At 40.2% G+C, this 22193-nt stretch overlaps 1 protein-coding gene across 4 annotated transcripts in view; it reads left to right on the top strand.

The window, feature by feature from the left end:
- Nucleotides 1–22193, top strand: part of IL12RB2 (interleukin 12 receptor subunit beta 2) — an 80741-nt gene that overhangs the window by 46431 nt on the left and 12117 nt on the right. For all 4 annotated transcript variants that reach the window (XM_024734589.1, XM_024734590.1, XM_024734592.1 and 1 more), the window contains 4 exons: nt 12451–12651; nt 17484–17582; nt 17673–17831; nt 21837–21974. In XM_024734589.1, coding sequence (XP_024590357.1) covers nt 12451–12651; nt 17484–17582; nt 17673–17831; nt 21837–21974 — 597 coding nt within the window. The remainder of the gene's footprint in view (nt 1–12450; nt 12652–17483; nt 17583–17672; nt 17832–21836; nt 21975–22193) is intronic.

The raw sequence follows: 22193 nt of genomic DNA on the forward strand, positions 1-22193 counted from the left end.
TAAGCCCGTAATTCATCAAAAAAAATAGATATTAAAGCTGTTTCTCAAGATCTGTATAATAAAAGTATTTCAAGTCAAGATCATTGGCCTAACTTTTTCAAAAAATGCCTGATAGAATAAAGCTCTATAATTAGATCCTTCCTTAAAATTCAGTGTAACAGTTTATGCACATGGGGGTCTAGCAATTATCATTTTGAAGAAACTTCTACCAAAAATGATTATCTTATAGACACTGTCGAACCTTGGTTATATGTCATTTCAGTCATACATCTGTAAATGAAGAGGTAATATAGTAGATAAAAATACAAATAAATATTGATATAACCTTGGGTTGGCATATGAGTTATGAATCGGTCTTAGGAGTAAGAGTTGCTCTTACCAAAGGCCTGACTACAGTGACTTATTTATTCTCTTGTATAAAAGAAATTTGGAGGTGGACAGCCCAGGGTTAGTGTGACAGCTTCATAACATTGTGAGGACTCCAGGCCCCTTCCTTCTGTACCCACTGCCAAATTGACTTCCATCCACAAGATGGAAGTGGTCCAGGATGGCTGCTAGAGCTCTAGCTGTTTCCTTCTAGGCAACAGAAAAGAAGGGAGAAGCCTCAACTCTCACTCTTCAGGAGTTTTGCCCCAGGTCACACAACAACCCTTGCAGTCATTGACCCTAACTGGTCACCTGATCACACCCAACTGCAAAGAAGGCTCAGAAATACATTGTTCCCTTGCTAAAGAAGCTGAGGAGGGAGTATTTGGTAGGTAACTGGTAATCTCTGCCTCATGTGGGGAAGGCATGAAACCTGAAGGAACAGATGGATTAACTATAGGGAAAAAAATCTCAAACTTTATGCATAGTAAAGTAAAAAATTTTAAAACACCATAAATAAGGCTTTAAAATGCAAAGAGCAATTTAAGAAAAGTGTATGCTACATTCTTGGTAAAAAGATGATTGATTATCTATATATATAAGTTTTCAAATAAGAGATCATGGGATATGAACAGGCTACTCAAAACATAAATATAAAATAAAATTAATAATAAAGATATGAAATTTTTAGCCTAGTTAGCAATCAATGAGATGCAAATTTTGAAAAAACATGAGAAATCAAACCAGACCAAGAAAGAGTAAGTAGAATTAGCATAACCTATATTGGTGAGAGTGTGGGGAAAATATATCCTTGTATACTGCTGGCAGGTGTGTAAATTGGTACAACTTTCTTAAGAGAAAGTTGGCAATTGGTAACACTAACAAACTTTAAATATGAACATATCTTTTGATCAAGAAATTTTGCCATTAGAAATGTGTCCTCGGGACTTCCCTGGTGGCGCAGTGGTTAAGAATCCACCCGCCAATGCAGGGGACACAGGTTCAAGCCCTGGTCCAGCAAGATCCCACATGCTGCGGAGCAACTAAGCCTGTGCACCACAACTACCAAGCCTGCGTTCTAGAGCCCTCGAGCCACAACTGCTGAGCCTGCGTGCCACAACTACTGAAGCCCACGTGCCTAGAGCCTGTGCTCTGCAACAAGAGAAGCCACCCCAATGAGAAGACAATGCACCTCAATGAAGAGTAGCCCCCACTCAATGCACCTAGAGAAAGCCCGTGCACAGCAATAGAAACCCAATGCAACAACAACAACAACAAAAGAAATGTATCCTAGCAAATAATAAGGCATGAGCTTAAAAAAATGTAAGCACAAAAATGTTTGTTGAAATGTTTTTGAAATAATGAAACACCTCAAAGCCTAAATATTTAATAATAGAGGATGGATTGGTTAAATATATCATGACCCTCACTCACCTTAATCCCACTCCAGCATTAAAGTGATATTGTAGCTATGTTTTTATTAGCATGGAAATATGCACATAATAAGTGAAAAAGTAGGCTTTCAAAAGTAGACATGGTATGATGTCATTTAAAAAATATATTTACACAAATACACATTTTAACATAGTAAAAAAAATCTAGGAGAATGTACATGGAAATATTAACAGAAACCATATCTACAATATGGTATTACAGGTGATTTTTATATTTAAAATTTTTTTCTTCAGTGAATAAGTACTATGTATATAAGTTTTAAAGGGAATTCTGTTGGGGGAAATTGAGATCTTACCACTGTTTAGTATCCTGCTCTTGTTAAGATGTAGTATGTCAAAATACGTTACTTCTTTAAACCTCAGTGCAGATGGGTCTTGAGGATATAAGCTTCTTGAAGTTTCTGGGCCCATTCCAGCTTCTTTATTTAGATTTGGAAACAGCTTCTCAAAATGACACATTCATTATTTTAGAGTTGGCCTCTACATTATTGATTCAACAAAAATTTATTGAGATTACTATATAAGGTAACTGGAATTCACAAGAGGTAAAAAATACAGTCAAGGTCCTACAGTTATATTTTGATATTTTGTCCAGTGGGAGGGATAGACATATAAACAAGTAAACTGCAGTACAGGATAAGTGTAATATTAGAGATGTGCGCAGGGCACTCTAGGAACAGAGAAAAGCTGAAGCATGGGCTTAGGGAGGAGGCTACATGTGAACAGAAATGGAGAGACAAGATGGTGTTAGCCAGGCAAAGTAGTGCAGGTGTGCGAGCGTGAGGGTTTGCTTTAAAGTGAGATCTGAGCAGGCATGTAAGTTGAAAAGGAGAAATGTGGGGGGAAAGAGTTGAAGGGAAAGGGGAAAGGGGATCATTAATGGAATGAAGTTCCTGGGGAGCTGAACGATGATGGGATCCAATAGCAAAAAAGATGTAAGAGACACACTTCTTCCTCTCATAATGGAAGGTGTTAAATAAGGGTGAGGCTCAATAAGGAGGAACGTGGAGGGGTGGTAAAGTAGGATATTGAAACAGTTCTCTAGAACCGAGCTGTGGCTAAGAGGGTCCTACTCCCAGAAATCTCAAGAGCCTATTGTCTCTCCTAATGCCACACCTAAACCATCCAATAAGAGTAGTTGTGCACCCCAGCGAGACCTGGAGGACAGATTTGCAAACCACATGGTCCCATCCTGGAGCCCTCTTGTCTTATGCAAATTCTGCATGATCTGTAGGAATAGCGTACCATGATTTTTGTCTCCCTCTCTTTCAATATATATTCACACTACTCACGTAAATAGCTTTCCTTCTAGGAAGAGAAAAATAATGCCCCAAGAGGCAGAATTATGTTGATTTTGAGAAAGTAGGGACAACTTTATTGTAAAAGGTATATGCCACAGCATTGCATATCAAGAAGCACTAGAATGATTTTGTTGGTTTATGATGAAAATTGAATGTGTGCTAAACCCACCAGTCAACAAGTAAAACATATTTAATATTTCAGACCAGTCCCTGTGCTCAAGAATTCTTGAAACTATGGCAAGAAACAGAAAGCAGTACAGCCATAAATAGAGGCCCACACAGATGTCAGAGACTGAGGCCCCAGGAGGTGATGTAACTTGGCCAAGATCATATACACAATTAGTGGCAGAGCTGGACTGGAAAACCAAGCCACCTGTCTCTTAGGTGGGCACGTTTTCCAAATACCTTATGACTCCATAACTCTATTTAGAAGTTCTCAGTGAAAATGGAGATGGGAAGTCGAATGATAGAGGCTAAAGGAATAATTTGAAAGGTGTCAGAGAGGTGAGTTGTTAGCAGAGTTCTAAAGGAGAGAGCATGCCCTGGCAAACATGATGGAGAGGAAATTCAGGCTGTTTCCTGCCAAGTGTGGTGACTCAGAGGCTAGGCAATGCCAGGTTGATTTACTTAGCTAACTGCAAAGAGAGCAGTGGTTAGAAAGGCTCTTTGGCTATTTTAGCCCATCATCTGGCAAAGGGTCTTGCAAACCCTAGGTGCTCAATACATATTACTGAATGAATACATTTTATTCTCCAAAACAAAACAAAACAAAAGCAAACTTGTGACAGCCAGAAAATAAGATACCAAGGCAAATGAAGATAAAGAACCAGGGCTGGGGAATTCGAGTTCCTGGCAAGGGAGCTAACACACAGGTTCCAGGCTCTCACCACCAAACCTTCCCTGAAGATAACCACAGGAGAGACAGAACAGAATGGCTGAGTGCCTGTGGATGGGTAATAGTGATGAAGGGGGAGGGCTGAGGTAGCACTTGCTGGTTGCACTCCTTTTTCTTCCCCTTGTTGCCCTGAGATGTCCATCTCCTGGGCATTTTTACTATGGGCAGGAAAGTCTGGAGGGCAGGGCAGAGTAACTTCAAGGAAGCCCTGGAACCTGACAAAGAGTGCCTGAGATTTTATTCTGCCACCCATCCCATGGCCTGGCAATTATAAAAGAGAATAACAGCCCTACCCCCCATGAAGAGCAGTGCCATCCACAGAGACATGGGTAGGTTCTGGAGCTGCCAGGTACACCTACGGGGAACAGGAGACAGGCAGAGCTTAGGGTGAATCACTACAGGCTCCCTGGCTTTCCTCTCTGAAAAGCTCTTCCACCCCACCTAAACTTACCTGGAGGAGCATGAGCTCTGGCTAAACTTTCACTCCTCCCCCAACAGAAAAATAAAGGCCAAGGCTGCTGATCAATCCAAGAAAATAAAACATGATCCCAAAGGAGAAAATTAGTAGAAATCTGAGGGGCACAAATTCTGAGAAAGAAAGGCAGCAAATGGGACTACCTGTATGGTAGGAAGTATAACCAGCACAACAGAAAGAGCAAGAGTTTAGAATGAGCATAATAAGTATCCTTAGAAAGATAAGAGAGGATGCTAGGAACATAAATCAGAAATAGGTGGTTGTGGAAAAGGCCCAAATAGAGATTCAGTATGGAAAGTTCAGTTGTTGAAATAATGAACTCACCCAATGGGTTGGATTGCAGAAAGGACTCATCTGAAGATTGAAAGAGTACATGGAAGATTGGATGAGAAACTCTTTGAAAAGTCATCAAAAGGGGAAAAGAATTTGAAAAATGAGAAGACTTAAAACACTGAAAGAATAAAAAGAAAAGTAATGACAACCACCTAAAAGGAGTCCCAATAAGAGAAAAAAAGTAAATGAAAGGAATAAAGTATTCTAAAATATTTATCAAGAATCTTATAGAACGTACTACTCTGATGCAGGATGTCAATAGTGGGGGAGGTGATGTGTGTATGGGGGCAGCGGTGTGTGGAAAATCTCTGTGCCTCCCACTCAATTTTGCCATGAACTTAAGACAGCTTTAAAAAATAAAGTCTATTAAAAAAGAAATAAGAGGAGAAAAGAATATGAGTGCAGAATGATCAAGCAGGTGTTGCTCCCAAAAATACAAAGATAGATCAGTATCAGAAAAATGCATCATTGTAACTCATTACTTTAATACTGAAAGAGAAAAAAAAGGATATGTTCTTAACAGATGTAGAAAAGTATTCAGTAAAACAAAGTTTTTAGTAAATAAATAGTTTTTTTTGTTGGTGGTGGTGGGTTTTTTTTGCGGTACGCGGGCCTTTCACTGCTGTGGCCTCTCCCGTTGTGGAGCACAGGCTCCGGACGTGCAGGCTCAGCAGCCATGGCTCACAGGCCTAGCCGTTCCGCGGCATGTGGGATCTTCCCGGACCGGGGCACAAACCCATGTCCCCTGCATCGGCAGGCAGATTCTCAACCACTTCGCCACCAGGGAAGCCCAAATAAATTGTATTTTATAAAAATAAAATCTATTTGAAAGCTATGAATAAAAGAAAACTTTTTAGCTTTGCTAAGACTTTCTACCAAAAACATGCAGCAAGCATCATCGTAATTAAGATATGTAGGAACATTCTCTGTAAAATTACAATATAAAAGCAAAAAAAAAAGCATAAGATTTAATTCAAAGATTGAAGAGAAAAGATATTTGAAGTGTACAGCTAATAAGATTATTACATGGAAATTTTAACAAGGGCAATAGACAAATTATTAGAACTAATTAGAGAGTTTAGCAGGTCTGCCAGAATAAGAATAACATACACAAATTAATACTGGAGAAAGCAGTAGAAAATAAGATGCCATTTAAATTGCAAACTAATAGTATAAAGTGTCTAGTAATTAACCTAAAAAAGAATGCATTAAACTTTAAGGACGAATTTTTGAAATTCCATTAAAAGATATAAAAGGAGACCTAAATAATTTCAAATAGACAGCATATTTATAAATGGGACAATTTAATGTTGTCTAAATTGAGCTATAAATTTAATATAATTCCAATAAAAGTACCAGCTGAAATTTTTGAGGACTCTGATAAACTGATTCTAAAAGCTATATGGAAGGATAAAGTTTCTTGAATACCCAAGACCACTTTGAAAAAAGAAGAGCAAAATGAGGAGGGACTTTAACCACCAGAGAGTCAGGTGTCACAGAGCCTCGTAATGTAACCAGTGTGTTCTGGTGAAGAAGCTGACCTAGACACAAACCCATGAATGTGTGGAACTTGGTGTGGGACAGGGATGAAACCACATTTGGAAAAATGGACTCACTGTGTGGAAAAAATAATAAAGTTTATTCCCTTAAAAAAATATACGCTTTACCTAGATTTGGATTAAAAACCTAAATGTGAAAGGTAAAACCAAAAGCCAATGGGTGGAAATGTAGTTTAGTATCTTTGTGACCCCAGAATGAAAGGATTTCATAAACAAGACTCAAAATACACAAACTGTGGATAAATTTACCCACATCAAAGTATGTTTGTGCAACAAACACATCATGAAGTTTTCAGAGATTGAAAGACTGGAGTGAGATATATTTGGTGTTGAAAACTAACAAGCGATTAATATCTAGAATATAAAAGCTATTTCTGCAAGTCAGGAAGAAGACAGGAAACACAACAGAAAAAATGAGTGAAGTATGAGAAGGGGAAAGTCACACAGCTAGTAATATGGGAAGAGAAGCTCAGCCTCATAAGAAATCAGAAAATGAAAATAAAACCACAATTAAATACCACCTCACATGTACCAGATTGGCAAAATGAGAAAGTCAGAAAATACCAAGTGCTGGTGGGGAAATGAGAACTTCTTATGCTTTTCTTGTTGGAGTGTCAACTGACTATTTTAGAGATCACCCTGGCTGTATTTAGTGAAATAGGTGAATTTAGTCTATAATCAAGAAATTCTGTGCATTTAGAGAGAGAGAGAGAGAGTCAGTTTTTTTTTAATTGGAGTATAAAATAAATGCAGAGGAAATAGGCAAACTACCTGAAAAAGAATTCAGAGTAATGATAGTAAAGATGATCCAAAATCTTGGAAATAAAATAGAGAAAATACAAGAAACATTTAACGAGGACCTAGAAGAACTAAAGAGCAAACGAACAGTAATGAACAACACAATAACTGAAATTAAAAATACTCTAGAAGGAATCAATAGCAGAATAACTGAAGCAGAAGAACGAATAAGTGAGCTGGAAGATAGAATGGTGGAAATAACTGCCACAGAGCAGAATAAAGAAAAAAGAATGAAAAGAATTGAGGACAGTCTCAGAGACCTCTGGGACAATACTAGGCACACCAATATTCGAATTATAGGCATCCCAGAAGACAAAGAAAAAAAGAAAGGGTCTGAGAAAATATTTGAAGAGATTATAGTTGAAAACTTCCCCAACATGGGAAAGGAAATAGTTCATCAAGTCCAGGAAGCGCAGAGAGTCCCATACAGGATAAACCCAGAGAGAAACATGCCGAGACACATAGTCAAACTAACAAAAATTAAAGACAAAGAAAAAATATTAAAAGCAGCAAGGGAAAAGCAACAAATAACATAAAAGGGAATCCCCATAAGGTTAACAGCTGATCTTTCAACAGAAGTTCTACAGGCCAGAAGAGAGTGGCAAAATATGTTTAAAGTGATGAAAGGGAAAAACCTACAACCAAGATTACTCTACCCCACAAGGATGTCATTCAGATTCGACAGAGAAATCAAAAGCTTCACAGACAAGCAAAAGTTAAGAGAATTCAGCACCACCAAACCAACTTTACAACAAATGCTAAAGGAACTTCTCTAGGCAGGAAACACAAGAGAAAGAAAAGACTTGTAAAAACAAACCCAAAACAAGAAAATGGTAATAGTAAAATACATATCAATAGTTACCTTAAGTGTAAATGGATTAAATGCCTCAAACAAAAGACACAGACTGGCTGAATGGATACAAAACCCATATATGTGCTGTCTACAAGAGACCCACTTCAGACCTAGGGACACATACAGACTGAAAGTGAGGGTATGAAAAAAGATATTCCATGCCAATGGAAATCAAAAGAAAGCTGGAGTAGCAATACTCATATCAGACAAAATAGACTTTAAAATAAAGACAATTACAAGAGACAAGGAAGGACAATATATAATGATCAATGGATCAATCCAAGACAAAGATATAATAATTGTAAATATCTATGCATCCAACATAGGAGCACCTCAATACATAAGGCAAATGCTAACAGCCATAAAAGGGGAAATCAACAGTAACACAATCATAGTAGGAGACTTTAACACCCCACTTACACCAATGGACAGATCATCCAAACAGAAATAAATAAGGAAACACAAGCTTTAAATGACACATTATACCAGATGGACTTAGTTGATATTTACAGGACATTCCACCCAAAAACAACAGAATACACTTTCTTCTCAAGTGTACACAGAACATTCTCCAGGATAGATCACATCATGTGTCACAAATCAAACCTTGGTAAATTTAAGAAAATTGAAATCGTATCAAGCATCTTTTCTGACCACAACGCTATGAGACTAGATATCAATTACAGGAATAAAAACTTTTAAAATGCACACATATGGAGGCTAAACAATACGCTACTAAACAGCCAAGAGATCACTGAAGAAATCAAAGAGGAAATCAAAAAATACTGAGAAACAAGTGACAATGAAAACACGACGACCCAAAACCTATGGAATGCAGCAAAAGCAGATCTACGAGGGAAGTTTATAGCAGTACAATCTTATCTCAAGAAACAAGAAAAATCTCAAATAAACAACCTAACCTTATACCTAAAGCAATTAGAGAAAGAAGAAGAAGAAAAACAACAAAAAAACCGAAAGTTAGTAGAAGGAAAGAAATCATAAAGATCAGATCAGAAACAAATGAAAAACAAATGAAGGAAACAGTAGCAAAGATCAAGAAAACTAAAAGCTGGTTCTTTGAGAAGATGAACAAAATTGATAAACCATTAGCCAGACTCATCAAGAGAAAAAGGGAGAAGACTCAAATCAACAGAATTAGAAATGAAAAAGGAGAAGTAACAACTGACACTGAAGAAGTACAAAGGATCATGAACGATTACTACAAACAAGTATATGCCAATAAAATGGACAACATGGAAGAAATGGACAAATTCTTAGAAAAGCACAACCTTCTGAGACTGAACCAGGAAGAAATAGAAAATATAAACAGACCAATCACAAGCACTGAAATTGAAACTGTGATTTAAAATCTTCCAACAAACAAAAGCCCAGGACCAGATGGCTTCACAGGCGAATTCTATCAAACATTTAGAGAAGAGCTAACACCTATCCTTCTCAAACTCTTCCAAAATATAGCAGAGGGAGGAACACTCCCCAACTCATTCTACCAGGCCACCATCACCCTGATACCAAAACCAGACAAAGATGTCACAAAAAAAGAAAACTACAGGCCAATATCTCTGATGAACATAGATGCAAAAATCCTCATCAAAATACTAGCAAACAGAATTCAAGAGCACATTAAAAGGATCATACACCATGACCAAGTGGGGTTTATTCCAGGAATGCAAGAATTCTTCAGTATATACAACAATCAATGTGATATACCATATTAATAAACTGAAGGATAGAAACCATATGATAATCTCAATAGATGCAGAAAAAGGTTTTCACAAAATTCAACACCCATTTATAATAAAACTCTCCAGAAACTGGGCATAGAGGGAACTTACCTCAACATAATAAAGGCCATATATGACAAACCCACAGCCAACCTCGTTCTCAATGGTGAAAAACTGAAACCACTTCCACTAAGATCAGGAACAAGACAAGGTTGCCCACTCTCACCACTATTATTCAACATAGTTTTGGAAGTCCTAGCCACAGCAATCAGAGAAGAAAAAGAAATGAAAGGAATCCAAATTGGAAAAGAAGATGTAAAACTGTCACTGTTTGCAGATGACATGATACTATACATAGAGAACCCTAAAGATGCTACCAGAAAAACTAAAAATGGGCAGAAGACCTAAATAGACGTTTCTCCAAAGAAGACATACAGATTGCCAACTGACATGTGAAAAGATGCTCAACATCACTAATCATTAGAGAAATGCAAATCAAAACCACAATGAGGTATTACCTCACACCAGTCAGAATGGCCATCATCAAAAAATCTACAAACAATAAATGCTGGAGAGGATGTAGAGAAAAGGGAACCCTCCTGCACTGTTGGTGAGAATATTAATTGATACAGCCACTTTGGAGAACAGTATGAACGTTCCTTAAAAAACTAAAAATAGAACTATTATATGACCCAGCAATCCCACTACTGGGTATATACCCTGAGAAAACCATAATTCAAAGAGTCATGTACTACAGTGTTCATTGCAGCACTATTAACAATAACAAGGACTTGGAAGCAACCTAAGTGTCCATCGACAGATGAATGGATAAAGAAGATGTGGCACATGTATACAATGGAATATTACTCAGCCATAAAAAGAAATGAAATTGAGTTATTTGTAGTGAGGTGGATGGACCTAGAGTCTGTCATACAGAGTGAAGTCAGAAAGAGAAAAACAAATACCGTATGCTAACGCACATATATGGAATCTAAAAAAATGGTACTGATGAACCTAGTGGCAGGGCAGGAATAAAGATGCAGATGTAGAGAACAGACTTGAGGACACCGGAGGGGAAGGGGAAGGTGGGACAAAGTGAGAGAATAGCACTGACATCTATACACTACCAAATGTAAAATGGATAGCTAGTGGGAAGCATCTGCGTAGCACAGGGAGATCAGCTCAATGCTAGAGGGGTGGGATAGGGAGGATGGGAGGGAGGCTTAAGAGGGAGGGGATATGAAGATATATGTATACTTATAGCTGATTCACTTTGTTGTACAACAGAAACTAACGCAACATTGTAAAGCAATTATACTCCAATAAAGATATTTTTAAAAAATTTTAATAAATTGGAACCTTGATAACCATAAGTTTGTTTTCTAATCTGTGACTCAGTTTTTGCCCTGCAGATAAATTCATCTGAACAATTTTTCTAGATTCCATATATAAATGATATATGAGGGCTTCCCTGGTGGCGCAGTGGTTGAGAGTCCGCCTGCCGATGCAGGGGACATGGGTTCGTGCCCCGGTCCGGGAAGATCCCACATGCCGCGGAGCGGCTGGGCCTGTGAGCCATGGCCACTGAGCCTGCGCGTCCGGAGCCTGTGCTCCCCAACGGGAGAGGCCACAACAGTGAGAGGCCCGCGTAACGCAAAAAAAAAAAAAAAAAAGATATATGATATTTGTCTTTCTCTGTCTGACTTACTTTACTCTATATGACAATCTCTAGGTCCATCCACATTGCTGCAAATGGCATTATTTCGTTCCTCTTTATGGCTGAGTAGTATTCCGTTGTATTAATATATATGTACCACATCTTCTTTATCCATTCCTCTGTCGATGGACATTTAGGTTGCTTCCATGTCCTGGCTATTGTAAACAGTGCTGCAATGAATATCGGAAGCATTCATCCTTTCAAATCATGGTTTTCTCTGGATATATGCACAGAAGTGGGATTGCTGGGTCATATGGTAGCTCTATTTTTAGTTTTTTAATGAACCTTCATACTGTTCTCCATAGTGGCTGTACCAATTTACATTCCCACCAACAGTGTAGGAGGGTGAGAGAGACACTTTTGCACAGGCACACATGAGGACATGCTAGAGAATGTTCATTGCATCCTTGTTTGTGTTGGCAAAAAGTTGGAAGGAAGCTACTGCTTGTCACTTGGAGACTGGACAAAGACAGGGTTGAGGCAGCAGTCTGAAGGAATGAGCTGGATTTTCATATAGCAGCAGGATGGATGTATCCTGGAAACATAATGTTGAGTGAAATAAAAAGTTAGGAAATGCATTAGATTTACTCCAAACATGTTTCATGAAAATTCAACACACCAGCATAAAGCAACACTAATTCTCAAGGACACATATATATGTAAATAAACATACGGGAGGTGGATTAGAAGGATGCATATTATATTCACTAGAGCAGGTACCTTTGGGGACACAGAAATGGGAAGTGAAATGGAAGGTGAAGGGGAAAGTAATTTCATAAATAACACTACATAGGGTCCTGGCACTGATCTGAGAAGCTGGATGAACAAAATCTGTGAACCTGAAGTTCTTTAAAAGAAATCGGTTCTTGCTACAACTTTGCTGGGTTGAGTTGTTGTTTTCTATGTCTTTATCCACTGTGATTTTACTTTTACCCCTCCCCCTCTTTCCCCATAAAGGGTTGCTGGCTCCTCAACAGGTCTCAGCAAACTCAGAGGGCATGGACAACCTCATGGTGACATGGACACCTCCAGGGAAAGCTGCCACTGCTGTGCAGGAGTATGTGGTGGAATGGAGGGAACTCCATCCGGGGGCCAGCACGCAGCCCCCTCTAGGCTGGTTGTGGAGTCCCCCCTACAACCTGTCTGCTCTGATTTCAGGTACTTCATTATCCACCTTCCTTCTAGAGGGTTTCTAAGTTCACGTTTTTTGAGGAAATTGCAGGTGGGAACCCAGAGTCATGCCTTCAGTTACAGGCAGCTGCATGAGAAGAAGGATAGTGATGACCTAGAGCCCATCAGGATGCACCACTGCAGCCATAGAAGACTCACTGATTAATTAAAAACTCTAGAATTTATGGAAAACTTATGTGCCTGATACAGTGCCGTATGAGATGACTGAATAATGAACCCAACAAACATGGCTGAGAGCTAAGTAGTAGCCAGTCAGTGTGATGGACACCTTGCATTTGGGAGTTCATTTAATTTTGAGAACAGTCATGTGTAGCAAGACTTATTATACCCATTGTACAGATGAGGAAACCAGAAGATCTTTCATTTCCAATTCTGCTACTTACTAGTTGTGTGATAAATCCAGAATTATCTATATGATAATTGGTGTCTCTAGTCCTCAAATTCTGAATCTGTCAGTGGTTAAAATCAAGTGATAGAAAGTGTCTGAAAATGTATTCAAATAATTGGACAGAAGTTAATCAATGCCTTTTCTTTTTTTTTTTTACAATTTCATTTTACCCTTGGAGCAAGCACAATCTAAATTTCTGTATCATACAATATGAATTTAAATGAAAAAGAAATCTCACAAATAGTCAACCGTTCAATCCTGAGCATAAACCACATTGGACAATTGGAAAATAAGGTAGCCAAAGGCTCATTTAATCATTTTTATAAATGACTGCTGTGGTGCACATCTTCCTCCCATCAGAGTGTGACACTTGCCCTTTAGCTTTCATCATAGCAATCCCTAAATGGGGCTTGCCATTCCTGACCAGTGAAGAGAATCCTTAACCTCTTCTCTCAGAGGAGCGATCTAGTCCTAGTCACACAGCAGGCAGTTGACATTTGCCAAACAAACATTAAACGGCAAGGTCTCAGGTTTATTTTTTTTTCAAGTTCTTAATTCACAAACTCTGAAGTGTCTTACTCTGTTAGCCACAGTCAGCTTCTTATTTTTTTATTTTTATTTTTGGCTGTGTTGGGTCTTTGTTGCTGCACGCAGGCTTTCTCTAGTTGCGGCGAGCGGGGGCTACTCTTCGTTGCGGTGTGCGGGCTCCTCATTGCGGTGGCTTCTCTTGTTGCGGAGCACAGGCTCTAGGCGTGTGGGCTTCAGTAGTTGCAGCAGTGGGGCTCAGTAGTTGTGACTCGCGAGCTCTAGAGCGCAGGCTCAGTAGTTGTGGCGCACAGGCTTAGTTGCTCTGTGGCATGTGGGATCTTCCCGGACCAGGGCTCGAACCCGTGTCCCCTGCATTGGCAGGCAGATTCTTAACCCCTGCACCACCAGGGAAGCCCCACAGTCAGCTTCTAAGATTGTTTTGTGTTTAAAGTACTCACAGGCCTCCCTTACTTACCGATGAATACGTTACCAAAAACCTATTAGTAAAATTCTTCTTATTTTAATTTTCCCAAAGAGAAATGGTATTATTTGCATATCAAAGTTAGGTTAGTTAGGGCTTCCCTGGTGACGCAGTGGTTGAGATTCCGCCTGCCGATGCAGGAAGCCCTCACACAGAAACGAAGACCCAACACAGCCATAAATAAATAAATAAATAAATCATAAATAAATAAATAAAAAGAGTGCTGCCTGGATAATCCAGTGAACATCAGAGGAAAGTGAGTAAGCCATTAGGGGTCTGGAACTTTTTTTTTTTTTTGGTACACGGGCCTCTCACTGTCGTGGCCTCTCCCGTTGCAGAGCACAGGCTCCGGACGCGCAGGCTCAGCGGCCATGGCTCACGGGCAAAGCCGCTCCATGGCATGTGGGATCTTCCCGGACCAGGGCACGAACCCATGTCCCCTGCATCGGCAGGCGAACTCTCAACCACTGCGCCACCAGGGAAGCCCGGGTCTGGAACTTTTAATGTGGAAACCACTTAGCCCATAGAAGAGAATTCTGGATTGGGGCAGTGGGGGGTGGTTGATGGCTGTTACTGGCTTCGACGTGTATATAAGAAAGAGTATGTGTCCTTTGTTGTTTTGGAGAGCATAATGAAGGCCCTCTGCATAAAAATTATAAGAAGACAGATGTTAGCTCAATTTTGAGAAAGAACTTTCCTTATACTTGATGGTCTCTAATAGGACAGTTGATTGCCCCTCAAGGCAGTGTGTCCTCTGTCCCTAGAGTTGTTGCAGTAGAACCATTTTTCCTTTAGAGCTGTTGTGCCCGTCAAATCAGATGAAACAGTGGGTAGGAAAGGCATTTACTGAACTCTAAACTGCTATATAATTGTGAAAGCTTATTATAAACTGTATTAGGATTTACCCCTTTGGGATAGTTTGATCTATATAGTCCCTACAGTTCTTTCCTTTTAGAAATTCTATATTCTACACACAATGCATAAAATAGATGACAAGAGAGAATGTTTTTCATACTTAGGAAGCTAAAATGTTTCCTAAGTATGACATATTCATTTGACTAAAATGAATAATACTGGGTAAGATAACTATTAATTCAAGTTGTTCTCCCACTTGAAAACACTTGATCAACTATGAGTCTGTGTTGATGTTATGTTCTGGAAATAAACACTTAAAACTTAACTCATACTTATCATGAATTCAAAGTAACCCTCTCCAATAAGTAAGATGACTCATTGTCATCAGATCCTTACCAGTCTTTTCTCAGCATCTGGCTGGGGGCAAGTTGGGTGTTTTGGAGCAGACTACAATGAAGTCCACCTCCTGGATTATAAGTTGGTGTGGCCTAGGCTAGAAACTGTCAGTCCTGTCTTGTCTTGCTGAAAACAGTTCTGACCTTATAGAGACACTCCTTTTACAAATATGTAGACATCACAGTGTCTAGAAAACCTTCCCTGATGCCTAGCTATTTGGGCCCCTCTTCTGTATGGTCCCATCATACTTCCTCTGCGATTACTCCTCATTGCTGATCATTTAATGTTTGCCTTCTCCCAGACTTAATAGGTGAATTTAGCTTTCTGCAGAAAAACCACCTAAGAGGTGGCTTATAAATGTGAAGACAGAGCCTTTGCCCAAGGGTGCCAGGTATATGTGCATGCCTGGGGGTTTCAAGATATAAGCCTGGAAGTTGGAGCCAGACTGTAGAAAGAAATGAAAATGTTAAGAGTATGGGCTTCGGGCTTCCCTGGTGGGACAGTGGTTAGAGCCTGCCTGCCGATGCAGGGGACACGGGTTCGTGCCCTGGTCCGGGAAGATCCCACATGCCACGGAGCAGCTGGGCCCGTGAGCCATGGCCGCTGAGCCTGAGCGTCCGGAGCCTGTGCTCTGCAATGGGAGAGGCCACAGCAGTGAGAGGCCCACGTACCACAAAAACAAAACAAACAAACAACAACAAAAAAAAGAGTATGGGCTTCATCCACCAGCAGCAAAGGCTAAGGAATTTTTGAGGTAGGGAGCAGACAATGATTAGGGGATGTTCATGTAAGAATTAGCCAGTAAAACAGGAGTTCTTAAGGTCAGAACTGGGGAACAAGCTTGCCAGGGCTCTGCTCTTCATAGAAAGGAAAATGTCAGCTAAGTTATGGAGCCACATTTTCCTCCCTCCTCCCCAAAGGGTAGGCTGTTCATAAGAAGGAACCCACAGCTTCTGATGCAGCAGCTCCCCAAGGCCTCTGCCCTGAACTCACACTTTGCATGGCAAAATGCAACGAAACCATTTGCCTAATGAGCTCATCTGGAACTCCCACATGGCACGGTGGTTGGTGGGTCCCTTCCAGAACTAGCAACAGAGCAGCCAGGCACCAGCCCCTCCCAAATGAAATGATTCCATATTCCGTGTTGCCCTCGGAGCTTCTGGGTCTGGAGGCTACCCACAAAGTATCTTTGGATTACAGGACTAAGCTGATTGCAGCCTCGCTCCATTTCACTCGGTTCACGGATACGAGTTGGAACTCACCCATGGTGTGAGTTTTGATTTCCTCATGGTCCCTTCTGACGGTACTGGTTGCACGTCTGAGCTTCATATACTACCTACTTGCTGGAATATTTAAGGGACAATGGATTTTTATATAACACACACACTAGTAAATTATTTTGTGATGTAAAATTCTTCTTCCCAAAAACGAAAATGTTAAACCCTAATCAATTGTCAGTGTAGGGGACCAGACCTACCTATGGCAGGGCATTGAACAATATGGGAGAGAGTCCTTACCCTGACCACGTGAGACTACAGTTAGGTACCTAACAGAAATAATCTTTTTCCTTTAAACTTTCATTGGGAGTTTAAAGATATGTCATGGGCAGTATCTATGAGAGGGGACTTTTCTTTACAGGAAGTAGAAATCTGAGATTCATGGAAATAGGGAGTTCGGGAAGGGAAGAGTGACTTGCCAATAAACTTCATGACTGACAGAAAACTGCCAATTGTGGCACTTTAAAAACTAGGAAGGAGGGCTTCCCTGGTGGTGCAGTGGTTGAGAGGCCGCCTGCCGATGCAGGGGACACGGGTTCGTGCCCTGGTCCGGGAGGATCCCACATGCCGCGGAGCGTCTGGGCCCGTGAGCCGTGGCCGCTGATGATTGCACTGAGCACACCTGATTAGTCACGCCTGAATGTGTCATCCCATGCTACCCTGTCAGAGCCTGATAAGCATCTAGGGAATTAGAAGAGCCGTTCCGGTGCTATGTCTGCAAAACACCACCCTTACTTTTCTGTAAACAGCAAATAATTTATTTGTAAAAGTCAAAGTTTTTCCTTGAAGGTGAGTTTTGTTTCAAAAGCTGTCTGTGTGGTTTTCTTTAAATCCTTGTTTCACCCGGAGTAGCGTCTGTCTTTATGTCTTGCAGAAAACATAAAACCCTACATCTGTTATGAAATCCGTGTGCATGCACTTTCAGGGGACCAGGGAGGATGCAACTCCATCCGGGGTAACTCTAAACACAAAGGTGAGTCTTGGGACCTTTTGCCCAATTTTGCTGTAGTTTAATGGTTTGGATTTGGAGGGTGACAAAAGCCTCCTGTGTTCTACTTCACAGCACCACTGAGTGGCCCCCACATTAATGCCATCTCAGAGGAAAAAGGGAGCATTTTAATTTCATGGAATGAAATTCCAGCCCGGGAGCAAATGGGCTGCATCCTCCATTACAGGATATATTGGAAGGAACAGGACTCCAATTCCCAGCCTCAGCTTTGTGGTATGTGTGAGAAACAAAGCCAGCAGGGTCTTTCTTGTTTAGATGTTGGGAAAACACAAGGGTGTGCAAGTGCTAGCACCATACCTGGCACTTAGGAGGTGCTCCATAAATATATGTGAAATTAATTGAATGAAGAAAAATAGACATCTAAACACACACACACACACACACACAAAGTTACTGAATATGTGTTACATGCCAAGCAAATTGAAGAAATGAAGTTACTGGACGAGGCTTTCAAGGAGCTTACTCATATGGGGAGATAGCATTTCAAAAAGCAATAAGCGTGCTTTGATACTATTATATAGACCCTTGAGTCTTGCAGGAAATGCATTTGGAGAATCTTCGAATCACCACACTTGCAAATACCATCATAGCATATTATTTTCTCCTTAAATGGATAAAATGCAATTTAAGTAACTCCTTATGACCCATAATTATGCTGTAAGACTAAAGCAATTAAATTCTGGCTGGAGCATTATCTCAAATGATTTCATCACTCGTTCACCGAGCAGTTCCAAGTCACTTGCCAGATTTAATGTTCTAATCTTTGATTTACTCAGTTTTGTTTTGTTTTTCCTGGCTTGAGCTTCCCTTTAGTATTTCATAGGCAGCTGGCTTTCTTTCGGGAGCATTTATCATAAAGAAGCAACCATTTTATTCCTTCGTGAGAACTATTAGGTCCAAGAAGAATGTAACAAAGCCAGCCTGAGATGTAGGTGTCAGAGGGCTGCCTGCAGAGTGATTTTTACCTGGGAAACCTGAGGAATTGGTCCTCTCTCTTGACCTTAGATCTGCAGTACTGCTTCTCTAAAAGTTATGACTTTTAAAGCTAATTAATTTTTATTACATAAATAATACTTGTATATAGTAAGAGCATTAAAATAGTTCAAAAAGATATAAAGTGGAAATTATCCCTTCCTCCATACTTAGGCTGTTAGCAGTTCTTTGTGTGTTCGTCCAGAAAAAAACTTAATGCATACATTTGGGATAAACATCTGTATTCTGATCTGCACCTTACTTTTGCCTCTCAATAATGCATACTGAGATCTTTCCACATCAATCCATGTGGACTTTTTAACAGCTTTATAGTATTCCACTGTAGGATCTTACAATAATCAGCTTAATAATCCACCATTGTTAAATACAGCAGATCACTGAACAGAACTGCTCCCCACTGTCAGGGTCAGTTCTGAAATGCACCCCCAAAGGTGATGAATCAATTGATCTCGTCATGAGCCATTTGGAATACTTCATATGAAATTTGCTCCCCCCCAATTTTTCATTTTGACAGAATTTAAACCAAGATGCTTATTTACAACAAGATCAACATGGTTAGATGGTTCTTAAATCTGCTCTTATAGATGTTGAAGAAATTACCTACCTTTTTTGCACCAAATCTGATGAATCTAAAGTCTGTGTAAGGGTATTTTAAAATAAGTTTAAAGGGGAGAAGGTGCAGATTCAAAGCCCTGTTTTGTACCAGTTTTAGATGGTTTCCCTCTTAGCACTTACAGATGAACAAAGACCTGTTCCCTATCTTCAGAGAGCTCACGGTGCACCCAGGGAGATGGAAAAGTACACAAAATTGATATGTCAGTGCTGTAATCAAGGACTGACACCTACTATTGCATTGGGCAACCAGAAATCATTGGCAAATCCACAAGTGCCATTTCTAGAGAGTGGTAGAGGGCAGTAGGTTGAGGAGGAGGGAAAAAGAAAGCAGAGAGGCTCCACATCAGCAAAAGGAGGATGGAGTTCCGAGGCGTCTTCTGTCACGGCCCCTAACAGCACAAGCAGGGTGCAGTAGGAACACTTCGCCTGCCTGGGCAGGTGAGCGGGGTAGCCCTGGGGTCGGGCATCTGCATTCCCCAGGTGATTTGGGTACACAGCCACTCCTCTGGAAGTTTGTTGATACTGCCATGTGCACTGCTCTATGGGCACACACATTCTACTTATCACTTGGCTGTTTTTGCCAACATGAGGGCAGAAGCCATGGCAGTTAGTTCACCATTGTCTCCCCCTTACCTATAATACAGCCAAGCACCCAGTAGGTGCTTAATAAAAATAGTATTTTTTGAGTAACAAATGGGTTAATACTGCCGTGGGCTTTGTCAAACCAATGCAGATGTTTAGATAAAAGCTGATTTCCAGGCGCCATGCAGCTGTTTTGCCTGGTACCACTTGACCTTCTTACTGGTGACCTTTCAGATGATTGGCAACCATCGCATCTCCCTAAACTGGTGCCTTTGTCATTTAACCACCTTGAACCTAAAGTTTCAGATCCAAGAACAGAATGGCCTCCTTTATCTCTGCCAGAGATCACAGCCCAGACAAGGCAGCAGAACCAGTATTTCCTGCATGACTTCTTTCTTCCTTTACTCAACTCAACCTATTTGCCAACCAAACTGCTGACACCATCACCCTCCTCTTGGCTTCCCCCATAGTTTCTATTTTTATTCTTCAAATATACACATGTGCATGTATCTGCGTTTGCGTGTAAACTTTTTTGGCCCAACAGATCATTCAAACTCCTTCCCTTGTGTTCCAACGGCTCATTCACTCCTGGAGTTAAGGATGCCCTAACACAGTTGGACGACTGACTCCCTGATGCTCGCCTATGCTTTGCTGCAGCAAGATGAGCAGAAAGTCTCTCCCAAATTATTGTTTTAGTCCCCTGCCTTGGGAATAAGAGACATTTTAGTGTAATCATATAGCTGAAGTCTGTGCAAGCAATTTCATCAGGTTAAAGTAGGCTTGGGAATTTTCCACATGGTACTTTTTCTCAAAAGGATGTAAAATATAGAAATTGCTCTGATAGTCACAGCTGTTAAATGATCTGCTCAGGCCTCAGCTCCTTTGGGTGGAGTGGATGCAATAATACAGGGTTCCATCTTGCTGGTCACACATAGTAAGTAGGGGTGAGTGAGTGTAAGGGGTCTGTTTTCCCTACTAGATGGTGAACTCTTTGAGGCAGATTCTGTGCCTTGGTGCCTTGTCCAGGGCAGACACTCAATAAATATGTGTGACTGTTGAAATAAATTCAGCACACAGGGTCAAAATCTGACTTGCCCTGGGGTTTGTGAGACAGTAAATAATGTTGAGGCACAAAGTGCTGAGTTCTAGTTTCCACTTTGATCACCAGCACACACACAGGTCTGCTGAGCAAACCAGTAGGCTACACCTGTCAAAGCTCTTGCCTCGATTTTATAGCCCCCCTCAGTTTTTGAGAGGTCACTCCAAAACTCACACCCAGCAGAGCCCTGGAGGAGGAGACTGCCTATTTACTAAAGGCTACAGATATTCATATCTCTTGGAGGAAAAAAACAGCATAAACACATTGCTCAAAAACCAAAATCTTACTTGCTGAGAACCTGCAGGGGTGTTAAAAGCATAAAGAACTGACAGTCTAGCCTTGAACTACCAAAATAAATCTTAAGTACCATTGTTCTCATTTTTTAGATTTTATGTCAAATTGAAGCAGATCAATGATTAAACCCACTAAGACCAGTACCCAGAACTTACCAAAAAATAAAAAAGAAAGTCAGAATTAATAAATGTTACTAAATGTCTATTTCATTAATTGCTAAACTTAGCTTGCTTAAAAATCCCGTTGAAAATAATTTGTACATTTAATTTCCTCCCCAGGAGTTCTCAAATATACCTGATAAATGTCGGAAACATTATAGTCATAGGAAATAAAAGAAGTTAGTTACTACAGCTAAATAGTTTCAAAAGCAAAATAATAAAAATTCTTTGAAAAGATTTTACCACAGGAAAAAAATGTAATTCTTCTGATATGCTGTGAAGTGGTGCCTTCATAAATGACAGTGCCTAGGGCCTTTTAAAGTGTTAAGTATTAATGAATTAGGACTACTTTAAAGCAGCAATGTGCTTTTCTCTTTCAAATTAAATGAAGCATTAACAAATAAAAATGAGTAAGAGCCCACATTCAGATATTTCCTTTAACTTGTGCCTTAACCTTTATATTTATCTTTCTTTCAGAAATTCCCTATAGGGTCTCCCCAAATTCTCATCCCATAGACAGCCTGCGGTCCAGAGTGACATACATTCTATGGATGACAGCTCTGACAGCTGCTGGTGAAAGCCCCCAAGGAAATGAAAGAGAATTTTGTCTGCAAGGTAAGAACCACCCTTAGAGAGGGCAAGTCCACTGTGAATTCCTATACAGGATTATACTCCCACTACTTGCTATGGAGATTATCAGATTTTCTGTAATTCACTAATTACTTTCTTGCTGCTATACCTTTGCACTTGCTATTTCCTCTAACCACAGTGCCCTACCATTACATTGTCTGCTTGGAGACAGTGTCTACTCGTTTTTCTAAACTCAGCAAAAAT

Source organism: Neophocaena asiaeorientalis, unplaced genomic scaffold (assembly GCF_003031525.2).
Source record: "Neophocaena asiaeorientalis asiaeorientalis breed wild unplaced genomic scaffold, Neophocaena_asiaeorientalis_V1.1 scaffold15, whole genome shotgun sequence".
Lineage (NCBI taxonomy): Eukaryota > Metazoa > Chordata > Mammalia > Artiodactyla > Phocoenidae > Neophocaena > Neophocaena asiaeorientalis.